Below are 13481 nucleotides of genomic sequence, written 5' to 3'. Positions count from 1 at the left end.
GCTGATTATACACCAGCGCAGTCACTGCCAAGCTACTGCAACATGTCTGGGAGGGATGAGGAGGGATTGCATCAGTGTTTTAAAGTAGTCATTAGTTAGGAGTTTAGTTCTTCCACTAATACACACAGAGAGAAAGAACCAGATACACGGTTAGTAGGTCAGCGCTCCTCCATTAGTTCTCCTCTGTCTGCTGTGGCTGCTTCCTTTGAGGTTTTCAGTCTGAGGGTGTCTTTGTCCTCCCTTTCTCACCTTCCTTTCTTTCCCCTTCTCGTTCATTTTCCCTCCTTTTCCTTCCTCCCGTCTGTTGAGTTTGACCCCATCTCACTCCTTCCATTAAGCGGCCGTGTCCTGCATTGGAAACTTGGCAGGAGACCAAAGCTTGTTTTACTGTATTTCAATTCACTCTTCACTCTCAGTCTCTCTGAGTGTGTCTGGGTCATGCCCTGTCACCCACAAATCATATCTACTGTCTACTTTACTTGTATTAATACTGTTGGGCCTTTCAAAGACTTCTAACATTTGATCATAATGCCCCCATCAGGCCAGTAAGTGTAAAAATAATGTTTGTGTCAGTTGGACCTGAGTTAGAGCTATTGACAGTTACAAATCTGATGTTTACTTATAAATCAATTTTATTTACATGAATTATTTTAAAATTGGACACATTTTCTGTTAAAATAGGAGGTTGGGGTGGTTTTATGGTGAAACTAGAATTAAAAGAAAACATACAATACATAATTTCTTTTGGCAAACTCGAGGCTTTAAAACAGCAGTCCACAAACCAAAATGGGTGACATCCCTGCTGCTACGTCTATGCTCTTAATACATCAAGGTTCAAGGTATCTTTATTATCCCCGAAGGGCAATTCGGTTTACAGCCAGCATTAGGCTACATAGATAGCAAGCACACCAAAAAACAACCTATAATTACAAGAGTTACATTTTAAGAAAGTCATTCACAATGGTAATGGCAGCAGGAATAAATGACCTTTTGAACCTATTTGCTGTGCATCGTGGAAGATTCTATCTGCGCCCTGATGGTAGCAACATAAATTCACACTCCAACACATGGTGTTCAGGTGTTACACCTCACTCAGTGTGGTTGTATTATTTCCACATTTTTAAATTAGTTGAGCTACTCCACAACCGTTCCACGTCCTTCCTGGCAACTGCAGAAGTACCCCCTTGGGTACAAGTACCCCTGTTTGGGAATCAATGAACTAGTGTATATTAAGCTTCCTGGTCTGCAGTTCAGTGAGTTGAAGTTGGAAAAGTCCATCAGTTTATCTGAACAACTAAACACATGATCTGCATATGGCCTTTTCCCCTCTTCCACTTTCTCACTCTGTCTCTTTCCTCTCTTCCTCTGAGGGGAAATGGCTTCAGAGTGTGAGATCACCTCTCAAGTGTGAAACACTGTCTCAGCATCACCATCTGTGTGTGTGTGTGTGTGTGTGTGTGTGTGTGTGTGTGTGTGTGTGTGTGTGTGTGTGTGTGTGTGTGCGTGTTTGTGTTTGTGTTGTGTGTGTGTGCATGCTGTCTGCAACAGATAGATTATACTAGGCAGTCTTCACTTTCTCCTGCCAAAACTGCTCTAGATGATGGCAATGAAAGGAATGTGTTTAAAGTGGATGTCATTCAGGGTTTTGAAAAATGGGTAGGAATACAAAATGCTACAGAAAGCATTTGCGTGGAAGATGCAGGTCTTCTAAATGCTAATAAGCTGTTAAGAAAGTATTTATGTGACAATCAGGTTTTTTGTTGTTGTCCTCAGTCAAAGTCATTAGGGGGCGAGTCCTCTGCAGACTCAGTCATCACTAATGGAACAGGATCACCAAGGTAAACATTTTTAAAAACATTACCTTACAGTACTTAATTTCAATATTAATCTTAACATAATGTGGAAGACATCAGAAAATGTTAAGAACTGTTTCATTAATGCTTTTTTATTTGCAAAATGGCTTCATAAACGAGTGTAAATTTGTCTTCTTAAAAAGCAGAGCATGACTTTTCTTCTCAATTCTGAACAACTCATTCCTCCATTTTCAATGAAAAGAACCAAATCCACATCAGAGCTGAACGGCGCAGAAGTCAACGGGACAGCCAATCAGGAGGCGAGGATCCAGTTTGCAGTCGCAGAGCTGGGTGACCTCACCAGGAAGAATTGGACCTACCTGACCAATGAGGTAAAGCTGTGATTTTATAGATTTACTGCAGTTTATTGTGATTTCTTTACTATTATTTTTTAGACTAGTAAAACAAAGACTGAATGTATTTCTATATACTTGAAGTTTAATTTCTAAATCCTATACTCATCTCTGGAATTGAGACATTAATAATTAATGTTGGCAGCTATATTTGATGTCCTTACATAGTAACATAGTAAAAATGTATACTGATAATTATTTTAAACCGGTTTCCTCGTGTCCCCACTCTCTCATCTCATCTCAGACCCTGGAGGTTGGGGACACCTGCAAAACCTGGGATGGCCCGAGTGGCTCCTGCAGCAGCTTAGTAGGATCAGAGCTGGATCTGGAGTCTGTCCAGAGAAGCTACACTGCTCCAGACCGCACCGGCATCCGGATCTACTACAGCCCTCCTGCCGTACGACGCATGGAGCACAGAAGAAGGAGCCAGGAGGCCAAAGAGCCACAGCAGGCCCACAACGGGCGCTCTTCCCCGGGACTGAGTGGCTCGGACGTGGACGTGGCTGCGGTGGAAACCCTTGAGGTTCAGCAGCAGCAACCTCCATCCTCCTTTTCGTCCTCATATGAGCAGTGGCTGAGCTCACTGTCCAAGCAGCACAGGGAGCTGCTGGAGAGCAGAAGTGGCTGTATCGCCGGTTCGATCCCCAGTGTCGCCAAAAATGGCGTTGGCGGATCGGTTGATGGGATGACGTCCCCGTCAGCTTTCCGCGGCCTGGAGATCGGGGAGATTTCAGCCAACTTAAGTGATGACATGAAGGAGATGACCAACTGTGTCCGCCAGGCCATACGCTCTTCTTCTCTGGAGAGGAAATCCACCAAGGAACCTGGGAGTCAGGTAGTTTCTTTTCAACGATGAGAAGTCTGATTTTGTAGTCCAACTATTGGCATTATTATGCACCAAAGACGGCACAACATATTGAAATATATTGAAAATATAACTATTTTATTTTGGCCATGGGACTTCAGGTAACTGTAACATGTATGTGTCCAAGGCCTATTGCCAAAATGTTTGTTTTTTTCTGTTCATGAGAACAGACTTTTAAAATATTTTTTAGATTATATAGTAGTGGGATGATTTCATGTATAAACAATACATACAGTCAGATTTATAATAATCCCATTTTAATACCTCTAGTTATGATTCTTAGTAAGTAAGTAAGTAATTTTGTTTTTTGTTTTTTGTTTTTTTTTTATTCTGAAAGGCTTATTTTCATTTTTTTTCAGTGCAGTAAGAAGTAAGTCAATAAGTAAGTGCAGTAATTATTAGTGCTGTAAAAAATTCTTAAAACAATCTGATTTGAACTGGAAACAGGTTAAATTAATGTGACTCCACCAACAGATGTTACTAAATAATAATAAAACATTCACAGTTTAAGATGGAGATGTCTGCAGTATAGGTGTAGGTTTAAGGGAAAGCGTCATATTCCAAATGATATCTTTTCAGTAGCTGTTACTATTACTCTTTATTGCATCTTCTCCTTCCCAACACACTAAACATTCTCCATCACTTCCATTTCTCCACCCAGGCGATGGGAATGTCCACCAGGTCCACGCAGACTGCCGCGCAGTACGTCAGCATCGGGCTTCAAACCGACAACCTTCACAGCAGCAGGGGGACGGGGTTACACTCCAAAGCCTGGTCTTCCCGCCCCTCAACAACCACCTCCTCGTTAGCGTCAGCCCGAACCCGGCAGATATCAACATCCCTGGATAAGGTTCACAGCCGCATCGAGAGGCCATGCTGTTCACCCAAGTATGGATCACCGAAACTACAACGCAGAGTGTCTTCTGGTAATTCGATTTTTGTTCTCTGAACATTTGTTTTAAAGCTGATAGTCTTTATTAGCTTTGTAGAAACTCATTTGGCAATGGCTTGAATGTAACGAACGTTCATTAATATCAAAAAGTTGCGCACTAAAGCTTTAACCTCCTTGGAGTCAGAGTGCTTTAATCACAAGACCATTTTTAAGCCACTTTCTGATGTTTTTTTGTGATTGATAACACAGCTCCATTGATGTGCCAAATAAATCTTCAACATAATGGGCTGCACAATATATATATTTTATATATTTTTTTTTTATCGTTATCGCAATTTCACCTGGCGGAATAAACACATTGCGAAAGGCTGCGACATATTGCGAAAGGCATTCAGAGATTATTTTTGTTAGTTGAAAGAAAATATGAGTAGAAAACTGCACATTAAAATGTACAGTAACTGTCATTCATTTCAATGTTCAATTTGTTCAATCAAATAATGTTGGACACCATTTCCTTTCATTTGTTTTAAATTCAACAAGCAATTTGTTGTATTTTAGCAGAATACTGAAAGTAGAAGAAATGCAGAACTGAGTACACTTTAATATCTGTTTATTTATCGCAAGTAACATCGTTAATCGCGTTCAACAATGTTATCGCATATCGCATATTTTCCTCATCCCCACTGTTGTTTGGGAGTACGAGACATCCAACTGTTTTGTTTTTAGGCTCCACTTCAAGACTGGATGGGAGTTCTTCCTCCAGGGACCGGAGCCTGTGGAGCCTCCAGCAAAGATCCTTCAGTGGAGGAGGAGGCTCGGCCTGGGCTCGCTCCACCACCACCAGGGACAGCCCCGTGCTTAACGGCCTCACCGACGGACTCTCCAGCCTCTTCAGCGTGGTGGAACACTCTGGAAGCACAGAGTTGCTCTGGAGGGCTGACGGAGGTAAGATACCATATTAAAGGTGCTCTAAGCGATGTCACGCATTTTTTAGGCTGCAATATTTTTTTGTCACATACAGCAAACATCTCCTCACTATCCGCTAGCTGCCTGTCCCCTGAACACACTGTAAAAAAAAAAACATAGTCTCTATAGACAGCCCAGGCTCCACGGCAACAAAAACAATCTGTGCCAACCTGCACCACGAAACATAACAAACAGTGTTCCAGTGTTCCAGCCAATTACCAATGGGGGGGGGTTAGTGCGCGGAAGGGAGGGGGAGGGGACGGGATGAGGAGGAGGGAGGGGCGAGCTAGCCTCCGTTTTGTTTGACAATACTTCGAACGTCAACAAGAAGTGACGTCACCCAACATCACTTAGAGCACCTTTAAAATAAAACCTTTCTCATGGAAGACATTTTGACATGTCACAGTAGGAAAAGCACCAGTGTAAAAAAAATAAACTGATGGCGGATTTCTTCGGTTTCAAGGTCCTGATATTGTTCATGCTGGCTCACAATTTTTTTTTTTATTTGTAATGAGCAGTTAAAGTAGAAATCTGTGATGTTTTTAATTAATATGATTTATTACTCAGATTATTTACTCTTAGAAATCTGGAAACAACAGCTAAATAATACCAGGTGTAGTGTGCAGGGGAGTATAGTAACACAATATAACTGTCGTGTTGAGTGTGATTATGGTTTTGTCTAGAATAGGTGAATTAAATTACTACTAGAAGGCAGAGGGGGAACACAAACTTCTACCATAAGGGGAAATTCACAATCTTGCTTTGACATCCAAAGTCTCCATTCCTGTTGAATGTCATTGACTTTCCAGTGCAAGCATGCCTCCTGGATTCAATTAGTCCTGTAAACTACAATTTATAGAAATAATCACAATACCTGTCTTGGATCCCTGTTTGTGATTAGGAGCCAGTCCAGCACCGCAGCCTCCTGCTGCAGGGAAACCCTCCGGTGTGGCAGCTTGTGGATCTGAACCCGGCTCTCAGCGGTATGGAGGCCTGGTCCAGGAGTTTTTTAGGAATGACTGCAGCAGCCGTGGCCAAGGAGGAGTCACCCTGCCTGGGGAGAGAGTGCAAAGAGACTCCCATGGCAGCCTGGGTGTCATAGGGAGTTTTGTCAGCGTGGATGAGCCCAAGCCAGAGTGTGTGTCAGCTGGAGTTGGAGGACTCGGAGTGCTGGCTGGAAGCAACGACAATGTGACCAAGATTGTCAATAAGAGGTTTATGAGACAAACAGCCGGGGAGGAGATGGTCAATATCATGGGAGGAGGGAAAGAAACGATGAGCAACGCAGGGGCTGCAGGACCTGGGATGGAGGTAACTTTATTTTCGTTTTTGTTAGTAGATACGTATAACAAACACACAGATAGCACATAGCTACATTTTGAACAACAGGCACATCCTCTATGGCAATTGTAGTTATAGAAGAAAAAAAACTATAATTATGATGTTACTATCACACCAAGCAAGAGGAGCGAAAAAATTATAAAAAATATATAGAAAATAAATAAAATAATACATTTAAATAATTAAAATAACATAACTAAATAAGGGGGGTTCGTCTCTAGGGTATCAACTAGGGACAGATTAAGACAGTGATGGCAGGATGGGAGGTATCCCAGTGGCATTGATAGAAGAGAAGTAGGAAATGAATGGGTTCCAAATCGTCCTAAATTTCTCCTGCTTCCCATCTCTCAGATATCTTATATTTTCAAGATGGATGCAGCTCATTAAGTCACGTACCCAGGTTATATGAGTAGGTGGTTGGCTTGACTTCCATGTAAGGAGAATCAATCGCCTGGCTATTAAAGTACAGAAGGCGAGCACACCGTTATGGAGGTTTGACAAATTTGCAGTTTTTGTGGAGAGACCAAAAAGTGCAACAAGTGGGCAAGGGTTAATTACAGAGCCCAGTGCAACTGACTTAGAATTAAAAATAAATTTCCAGAAACCAGTCCAACTTGTAGCCAGAACATGTGAAGCAGAGAAGCTGGGGCCTGCCTGCACCTATCACATGTAGGATCTATCTCTGGTTTGATCTTTGCTAACCTAACTTTAGTCCAATATATGCAATGAATGAATTTAAATTGGATAAGACTATGACGGCTGCATATGGAGGACGAATGGATCCTATTTAAAACTTGTTTCCAGATCAACCTCCCAATTTTGTCTAGCTGTAATAGCAGATGAAGGCGAGAATGCTGCAATACTGTCATAAAGAACAGATATAGCACCCTTGTTATTGATGTTAATTTCAAGAGTGGTGTCGAGCTGTGTTGGAGGAGGAAGATTTATGCGTTTTTATTTTAAACATAAAAAAAGGACCAGTGGTTTTGCTTGTTGTAGCCAGAGAATTTTTCCCGCTTCTGTCCCCCTACAGGTTGGAAGTGGATTGTCCATTACATTACATTGTCCAGTTCATTCGATACATTGTACAGATCCGCTACCCGATCTGGCAAACTTGCATAATGTAATGTAATGGACAATTCCGCTTCCAACCTGTAGGGGGACCGAAGCGAGAAAAGTTACCTAGTGTTGCTTTAAATAACATTTACATTACATCACAGCTATTCATTTGCAAACAATTGATCTGGGTTTTAAAAAAAAATCTAAATATTCGTTCTGCTGTTTCTGTACAGTTTTAGATTTTTAATGTATGGCCAATTAGTTTCTATTAATTTCTCTACGATATGAAAATCAATTAGACTCTTAAAACTTGCTTAAACTGTGTAATCCATCACTGTGACTATCAAGTCTGCATTCATTTTTGTCAGTGGTGCATTAGGATTGGTTGGTGATGCAGTTTAAGTGCAGATTGATTTTACAAGTCTTAAACGCCTTACCTGTAACAATAATATGAGGTTAAAGATGTATGCACACTTGGTGTTCACTGTAATGGATTACACAGAATGAAGACCTGAAACCTACAAAGACTAAACAAACCACAAAAAGACTGTCTCCACCAACATCCACAGATTGTTTTCGTCTTGGTAGTCAGAAAGGAGCATATACCGCTACCAATTGGAAGGTTGGTGGTTTGATCCCTGGCCCTGTAGTTCTCTGTCAAAGTGTCCTTGGGCAAGACACTGAACCCTGAATTGCTCCCGATGCTGCGCCATATGAGTGTGAATGTTTATCTGATGAGCAGGTGGCACCTTGTATGGCAGCCTCGGCCACAGTGTATGAATGTGTGTGACTAGTGAATGGTTCCTGTACTATGTAAACGCACTTTGAGTAGTCATTAAGACTAGAAAAGCACTATATAAATGCAGTCCATTTACTGTAGTCAAAGAATGAATAAATACACAGACAACACACTTGGAGATAGGTAGACTATGATTACAGTCAAGCTAGGCAAGATTAATTCTTGCATGTTCCTGTACCAAAACAGAGTCTACATGTTGATGAGATGGTGAATAGAGAGATTAGGGCAATATAAAATAAAAAAAATAAAAATAAAAACTCTCCTGTGAGAGCTGGAGTATAGAGGACTTCATTTAAAATAATCTTAATTTTCATCAATGAGAACAATGGGCAGCGACTGGATCGGAAAGCTAACAGCATGCGTTTATTAGCTAACTGCCAACACCAACTGACCCAGAGTGGAACAGACTGGGTTCAACATCACGCCCAAATCTTATCCATAATAGGGTCAACAATCTTAAAAATAGAAAATAGAAATTAATGGAAACTGATGGCTGCCTGGGATGGTGGGAAAAAAGATGTACCACATTTGAATATGTCCACAAAAACATAATCTGTAGTTGAGAAGCTAAATCTTACACTATTTTTAGAACTCAATCAAAAATGTAAAAACATGTAACGTGTATTACATTAAAAAACAAACAAAAAAAACATTCATACCTGCATGTTTGCTTTCCATTTCCCAGGATGCACCCTGTGACTGTGCTGCCCAGTCTTCCTGCCAACCCCGACCATCAAGAGCAGCACCTCGCCATTGCCATCACCGCCAACAAGAGTCTCCGGTGGCAACCGAGGAGAAGGGCGACACCTGCAACGAGTGACAACACTTCTACTGCCACACTCAAAGACACACAACACACACAAGCAATACTGATTCTTCACTGTACACCACTGCCATGAAAACACACTTTCTCACACCTCTCGCATCAGCAAATGTACATACACACCTACAACCTGCCACACAGGTGCACTGCCAAACATAACACACACCGCTAGCACACTGCACAGACTGCCCCACAATCCCACTGCCACATGCACACATTCATAAAAACATGCACACCCACACAGAACCCTGGCAATATCACACTTGTCTTGGACTGTACCATCCTGATGCCAAGGAAAGGGAGGACTGAAACTTCAACCTAGCAAGATGAGATCCAACCATCCCAAAACTACCAGCAGGACATAAAACACACACATAATCTGACACACTCAACTAAACAAGAACAACTCTACGAACTGAAGTGCGTCTAACAAGAAAATGATGTCAGGACTGGATCTACTAAATCCCCCCAATTTAAGGAATAACAGGTACTACAAATGGTCAGTTTTGGATGTTGAAAATCCCCCTTGATGACGTCGTCTTGCCACCAAGCTGCTGGACCAGCAGCCATGTTGGATTTACAGATAAGCACGGTTAAGAAAAGATTTCGTCTCAGTATGAATATGTGTCAAAAGTGCATGTGTACCTTTGGGAGCTACAGTATAAAACTGGAGAGGAGACATCCATCACAGCTGGAAAGATCTTCCACATTGTGGTAGAAACTCTGAAACCATCGATCTCAGAAGAGTCATTACACTGTGTCATATACACATGTGCTGTGCTGGCAAATGCAATTATGCCTTTTTGATTGATTAGCACTAACATTCCAGTGAGTGTCTCCAACATGGATCTGAAAACGCCATCTCTTGATGATATTTCTGCTTCAGCTGCAAATGAGCATTCAATATTTTTCCTATCACAGTAGGAAAAAGAAAGATCTCGAGGACTATTGGACTACACACGCCAGCATGACCAGACTAACTCCATTGATGGATGTTTGGACTTGGACACCTCTATAAATGAGACCATAGAACTGATTTGAGTGAACCTCCTACCATTGTTGTTTAGTAGCGAACCTTAACAACAAGAAAGCTCCCCAGGCTTGTTTAGATGGAACTGTCCATTGTGTTCCCAAAAGGACTTTGGCAACATGTTTTGTGGCATTCTTGCCATGACTTAAACCTTGTAGATGTAAAAAAAAAAAAAATACTTCAAACGTGTTGCCCCTCCAGAGTCGGATTGGAAAAATTATAGTTTTGGTTTCAACCTGTTACAGCAGGCAGAAAGTGCCTGTTTGTTTCATATTTTTGAGATATTCACCGAAGAGGATTCATCGTTAACCCTTTGATGATCGTTAATGATCTTATAAAGACATGTGGTGCACAGTCCTAAAGCACACTGTCAGTTGGTCACACTTTCACAATCTGCAGATTCCACTTGGCATTGTTTAGCGATGCACTGATATATCACTATTTTAACTTATTTGACCAGTTCTTCATAGTGCCACAACAACTAGTATGGGGTCATGCTACAGAAGCCCAAACCAAAACGTAAAAGCGTGTTCCATTGTTTAGAAAAAAGTACAGAAAATAAAGGTGGTTTACACTGAATTTTCCTGTCACACATGACTTTCAGATAGTGATTTACACAATTAAGAATTGTTTTAATAACAATATACTGATATTGACCTGATGTCCATCAGCTTTATTGTGCATCCCTACCCTCTGTGCTTTATGGGATCAGAAATGATGTGTGTCCAAACTCAAAGTGCTCATCCAACATCGTCAAGAAATGCTCATTAACTCTAACCAGTGTCCAAGGAGTATTCAGTCAATGCATTCCTTTTATTAGAGAGTCTTTCCCAGATGTATATGTGTTTGTATGTGCGTTTAATCATTCAATTCTCAGCGTTCTGGTGTACCAGTCCATCATTCCATCATTCCAAGGTCTAGTGAAGGAGATTGTTTTAAAATACTTCCTCCTCTCTCTGCTCTTCTCTCACGCACAACTGTCCTCATGTTGTAGTACTACACCAACGGCGTAGCTACTGTACGAAATCTGTACGCATTATGAAAATGTAGCATTACAAATTAATCTTGGTAAACGACAAAGCTAAGAGCTGTGACTGTCTGTCTATCTGCAGCCAGAGTAGTTAAAGCACTGACAGTTTTTACTTTTTAAGAAATACATTCATACAATATTTTATTTAATTTGATTATTTTAAATGTATGTCCTTTCCTACCTACAGTCAGATCCAACGATATAAAATGTCTAGTAGGATGTCTGCACACTTACGGGAAATATCTGGGAAAAATGTTGATGAAAATATGTTACATGGGGACTGACGCAAATGGTCTTATTGGTGAATTGAAGACATAAAAATATTGTAAACTGAAAACAGGGAGGGAATTTTATTCCATTTCTTTCTCCTATCCCTTTGTTTGCCATATTGTTCTCTTTCTATTGAACATATATTCAAAGTGCCTGTCAGATTACCTATTAGTCAGCTCACACCAAAACTGGACTCCATATAAAAACACACACAAACAAACCCAGCAGGCCTTTTTTTAATGGGTAAGATTGTTTTTATGCACATAATTGTGATCAGGCTGTACTAAAGCTACAATGAAGTACTGTACCACAGTGCAAGGACAAGATGGTTTACAGGTATAGTAGGATATAGTATATACACTATATTAACTTTTTTATACCAAGGGTTATTGTATTTCTGGAAAGTAAATTATTTTTGTTTTGTTTATTTTATATGAATGTTTTGCTGATATATTACTCTGTTGTTTCTATTGTTTCTATTTAGTTGTCATGGTGCTATTTAATGTAAAGTCTGTTGTGGGCTCACCATCTATTTGAATATGTCTTTCCTACTGTTTGTGTATGAGCTGCAGTTTCTCCATCTCGGCACACCATTTAATGACTCAGCAGTTTAAAATAGGGCATTACAGTAACAGCGCATGCATTTAAATAACACAGTGAGGAAAACCCACAGTCTAAATGATGCTGTCTGTCTCCATTTCAGCCCTCACTGCTGGTAGAAAACCAAGCATCTGAAACCAGTCACTGCTTCAAAAGCAAACAACCCCTTAAGTCATATAACCTGATCAAAGTGTTCACAAGTGTCCCAAAAAGCACAGCTAATAAGATTGAGTACACATCCATTCCACAAGTAAAAACTACAACTGGTATAGTCACTAAAGAGAATTAACTTAATGCTAATGAATATTATGTTTTAAAAACCGTAGAAAAGGGGGAAAAGCCGAAAACAGCTTGCTTAGCGACAAGCTAACAGGTTCATGGCAAAGCAACTACAGTGACCTGCACGTCAGAACTAGTTTACATGGAAAAATAAAACACTCTAAGGACATACTCCACTGAAAATGCACAGTTTGTAGTATCCAGAAAGGTTCCTCTCAAAGGTTTGTAGTCTACACAGCTGTCTCTGGTTAGATCCATAGCAATTTCAAGCCATTCCAAGAATGACCGACCGACACAAAAAAGTTGGTAAAAACCTGTACAGTTAGCCAAACAAATGCTACACATGCTCCATGTTTCTTCCAACCAAGAGGTTAAAAGAATCAAGATTGGTAATTTCCCACTTTTGACAAATATTAGCCACTAATGCTAGCTTCTTGCAAAAATTACAGTACATACTGCATGTCAAGGCAGTGATAGCTGACTAGCTAGCTATAGGAGTGAAATCAAAAACAACTGAATATATTTTTCTATTCAATGTGGCCCATAAACTGGGTCTCTTCATTATGGCTGCCGAATCTTTGCCATAAATGTCTGTATACCGTTAAAAAAAAAAAAAAAGAGCTTGAGAAGTTGATACACAATACAGAGTGTAACCACAGTCCAGTAATGACTAAGTTGTCCCACAGTCTCTCCCACCGCACACCACACATGGATGTATTTCATAGCCTAATATTAGGTCTGGCACCATTTCTTCTTTTCACTGCAAAACTATAATCTATAAAACTATAATCTATCATGATGAACCATTAATTGAAATTCATGTAACATGTAAAAGGGCAACTAAATGCCAATTGAGTCTAAACATTTAATAGGATTGTTTTATTTGGTAAAATGCAAACACAAACCTGAAACAAATCTAAAAAAGTATTAGAGAAATGTTGGCACAATTTACAAAACCAATTGTGTCATTTGATCATTTATAATGTCAGTACAAATATTTAGGCAGTGATTTTAATGTAGATCTTTTCAAAAGTTCCCTATATTGCCCAACTCAATAATATGGGTGAAAAAAATTCTTTAGCACAAGAAATTTTGCCATATTCTGCTCTACCTCTTACACCTGTTACACCATTACTATCTGAGATATGTCATTAAGTAACACAAAACTATTGTATCTTTAGCTGAACATATTTAATGTCAGTATACCAGGGCCTCAGTCCCATTGTGATTTAGTCTCGCTGTCACTAAGAAGGTCACTTTGTGCTTGTGCTCTACAACATAGACTTTAAAAATAATGGACGGAGCTTCCAGGTCTGAAAAG

General features: G+C 40.2%; 1 protein-coding gene across 2 annotated transcripts in view; it reads left to right on the top strand.

Moving 5' to 3' along the window:
* Window positions 1-11819, top strand: part of mtcl2 (microtubule crosslinking factor 2) — a 97920-nt gene extending 86101 nt beyond the window's left edge. For both annotated transcript variants that reach the window (XM_078254527.1, XM_078254526.1), the window contains exons 18-24: window positions 1774-1838; window positions 2056-2185; window positions 2451-3041; window positions 3733-3997; window positions 4690-4908; window positions 5831-6240; window positions 8814-11819. In XM_078254527.1, the coding sequence (XP_078110653.1) occupies window positions 1774-1838; window positions 2056-2185; window positions 2451-3041; window positions 3733-3997; window positions 4690-4908; window positions 5831-6240; window positions 8814-8948 (1815 nt within the window). In that variant the 3' untranslated portion in view covers window positions 8949-11819. The remainder of the gene's footprint in view (window positions 1-1773; window positions 1839-2055; window positions 2186-2450; window positions 3042-3732; window positions 3998-4689; window positions 4909-5830; window positions 6241-8813) is intronic.
* Window positions 11820-13481: the final 1662 nt, after the last annotated feature.

Source organism: Sander vitreus, chromosome 7, assembly GCF_031162955.1.
Source record: "Sander vitreus isolate 19-12246 chromosome 7, sanVit1, whole genome shotgun sequence".
NCBI classification, from domain to species: Eukaryota; Metazoa; Chordata; class Actinopteri; order Perciformes; family Percidae; genus Sander; species Sander vitreus.
The sequence above is the reverse complement of the archived record's forward strand: the minus strand, read 5'-3'. Positions and strand labels throughout refer to the sequence as shown.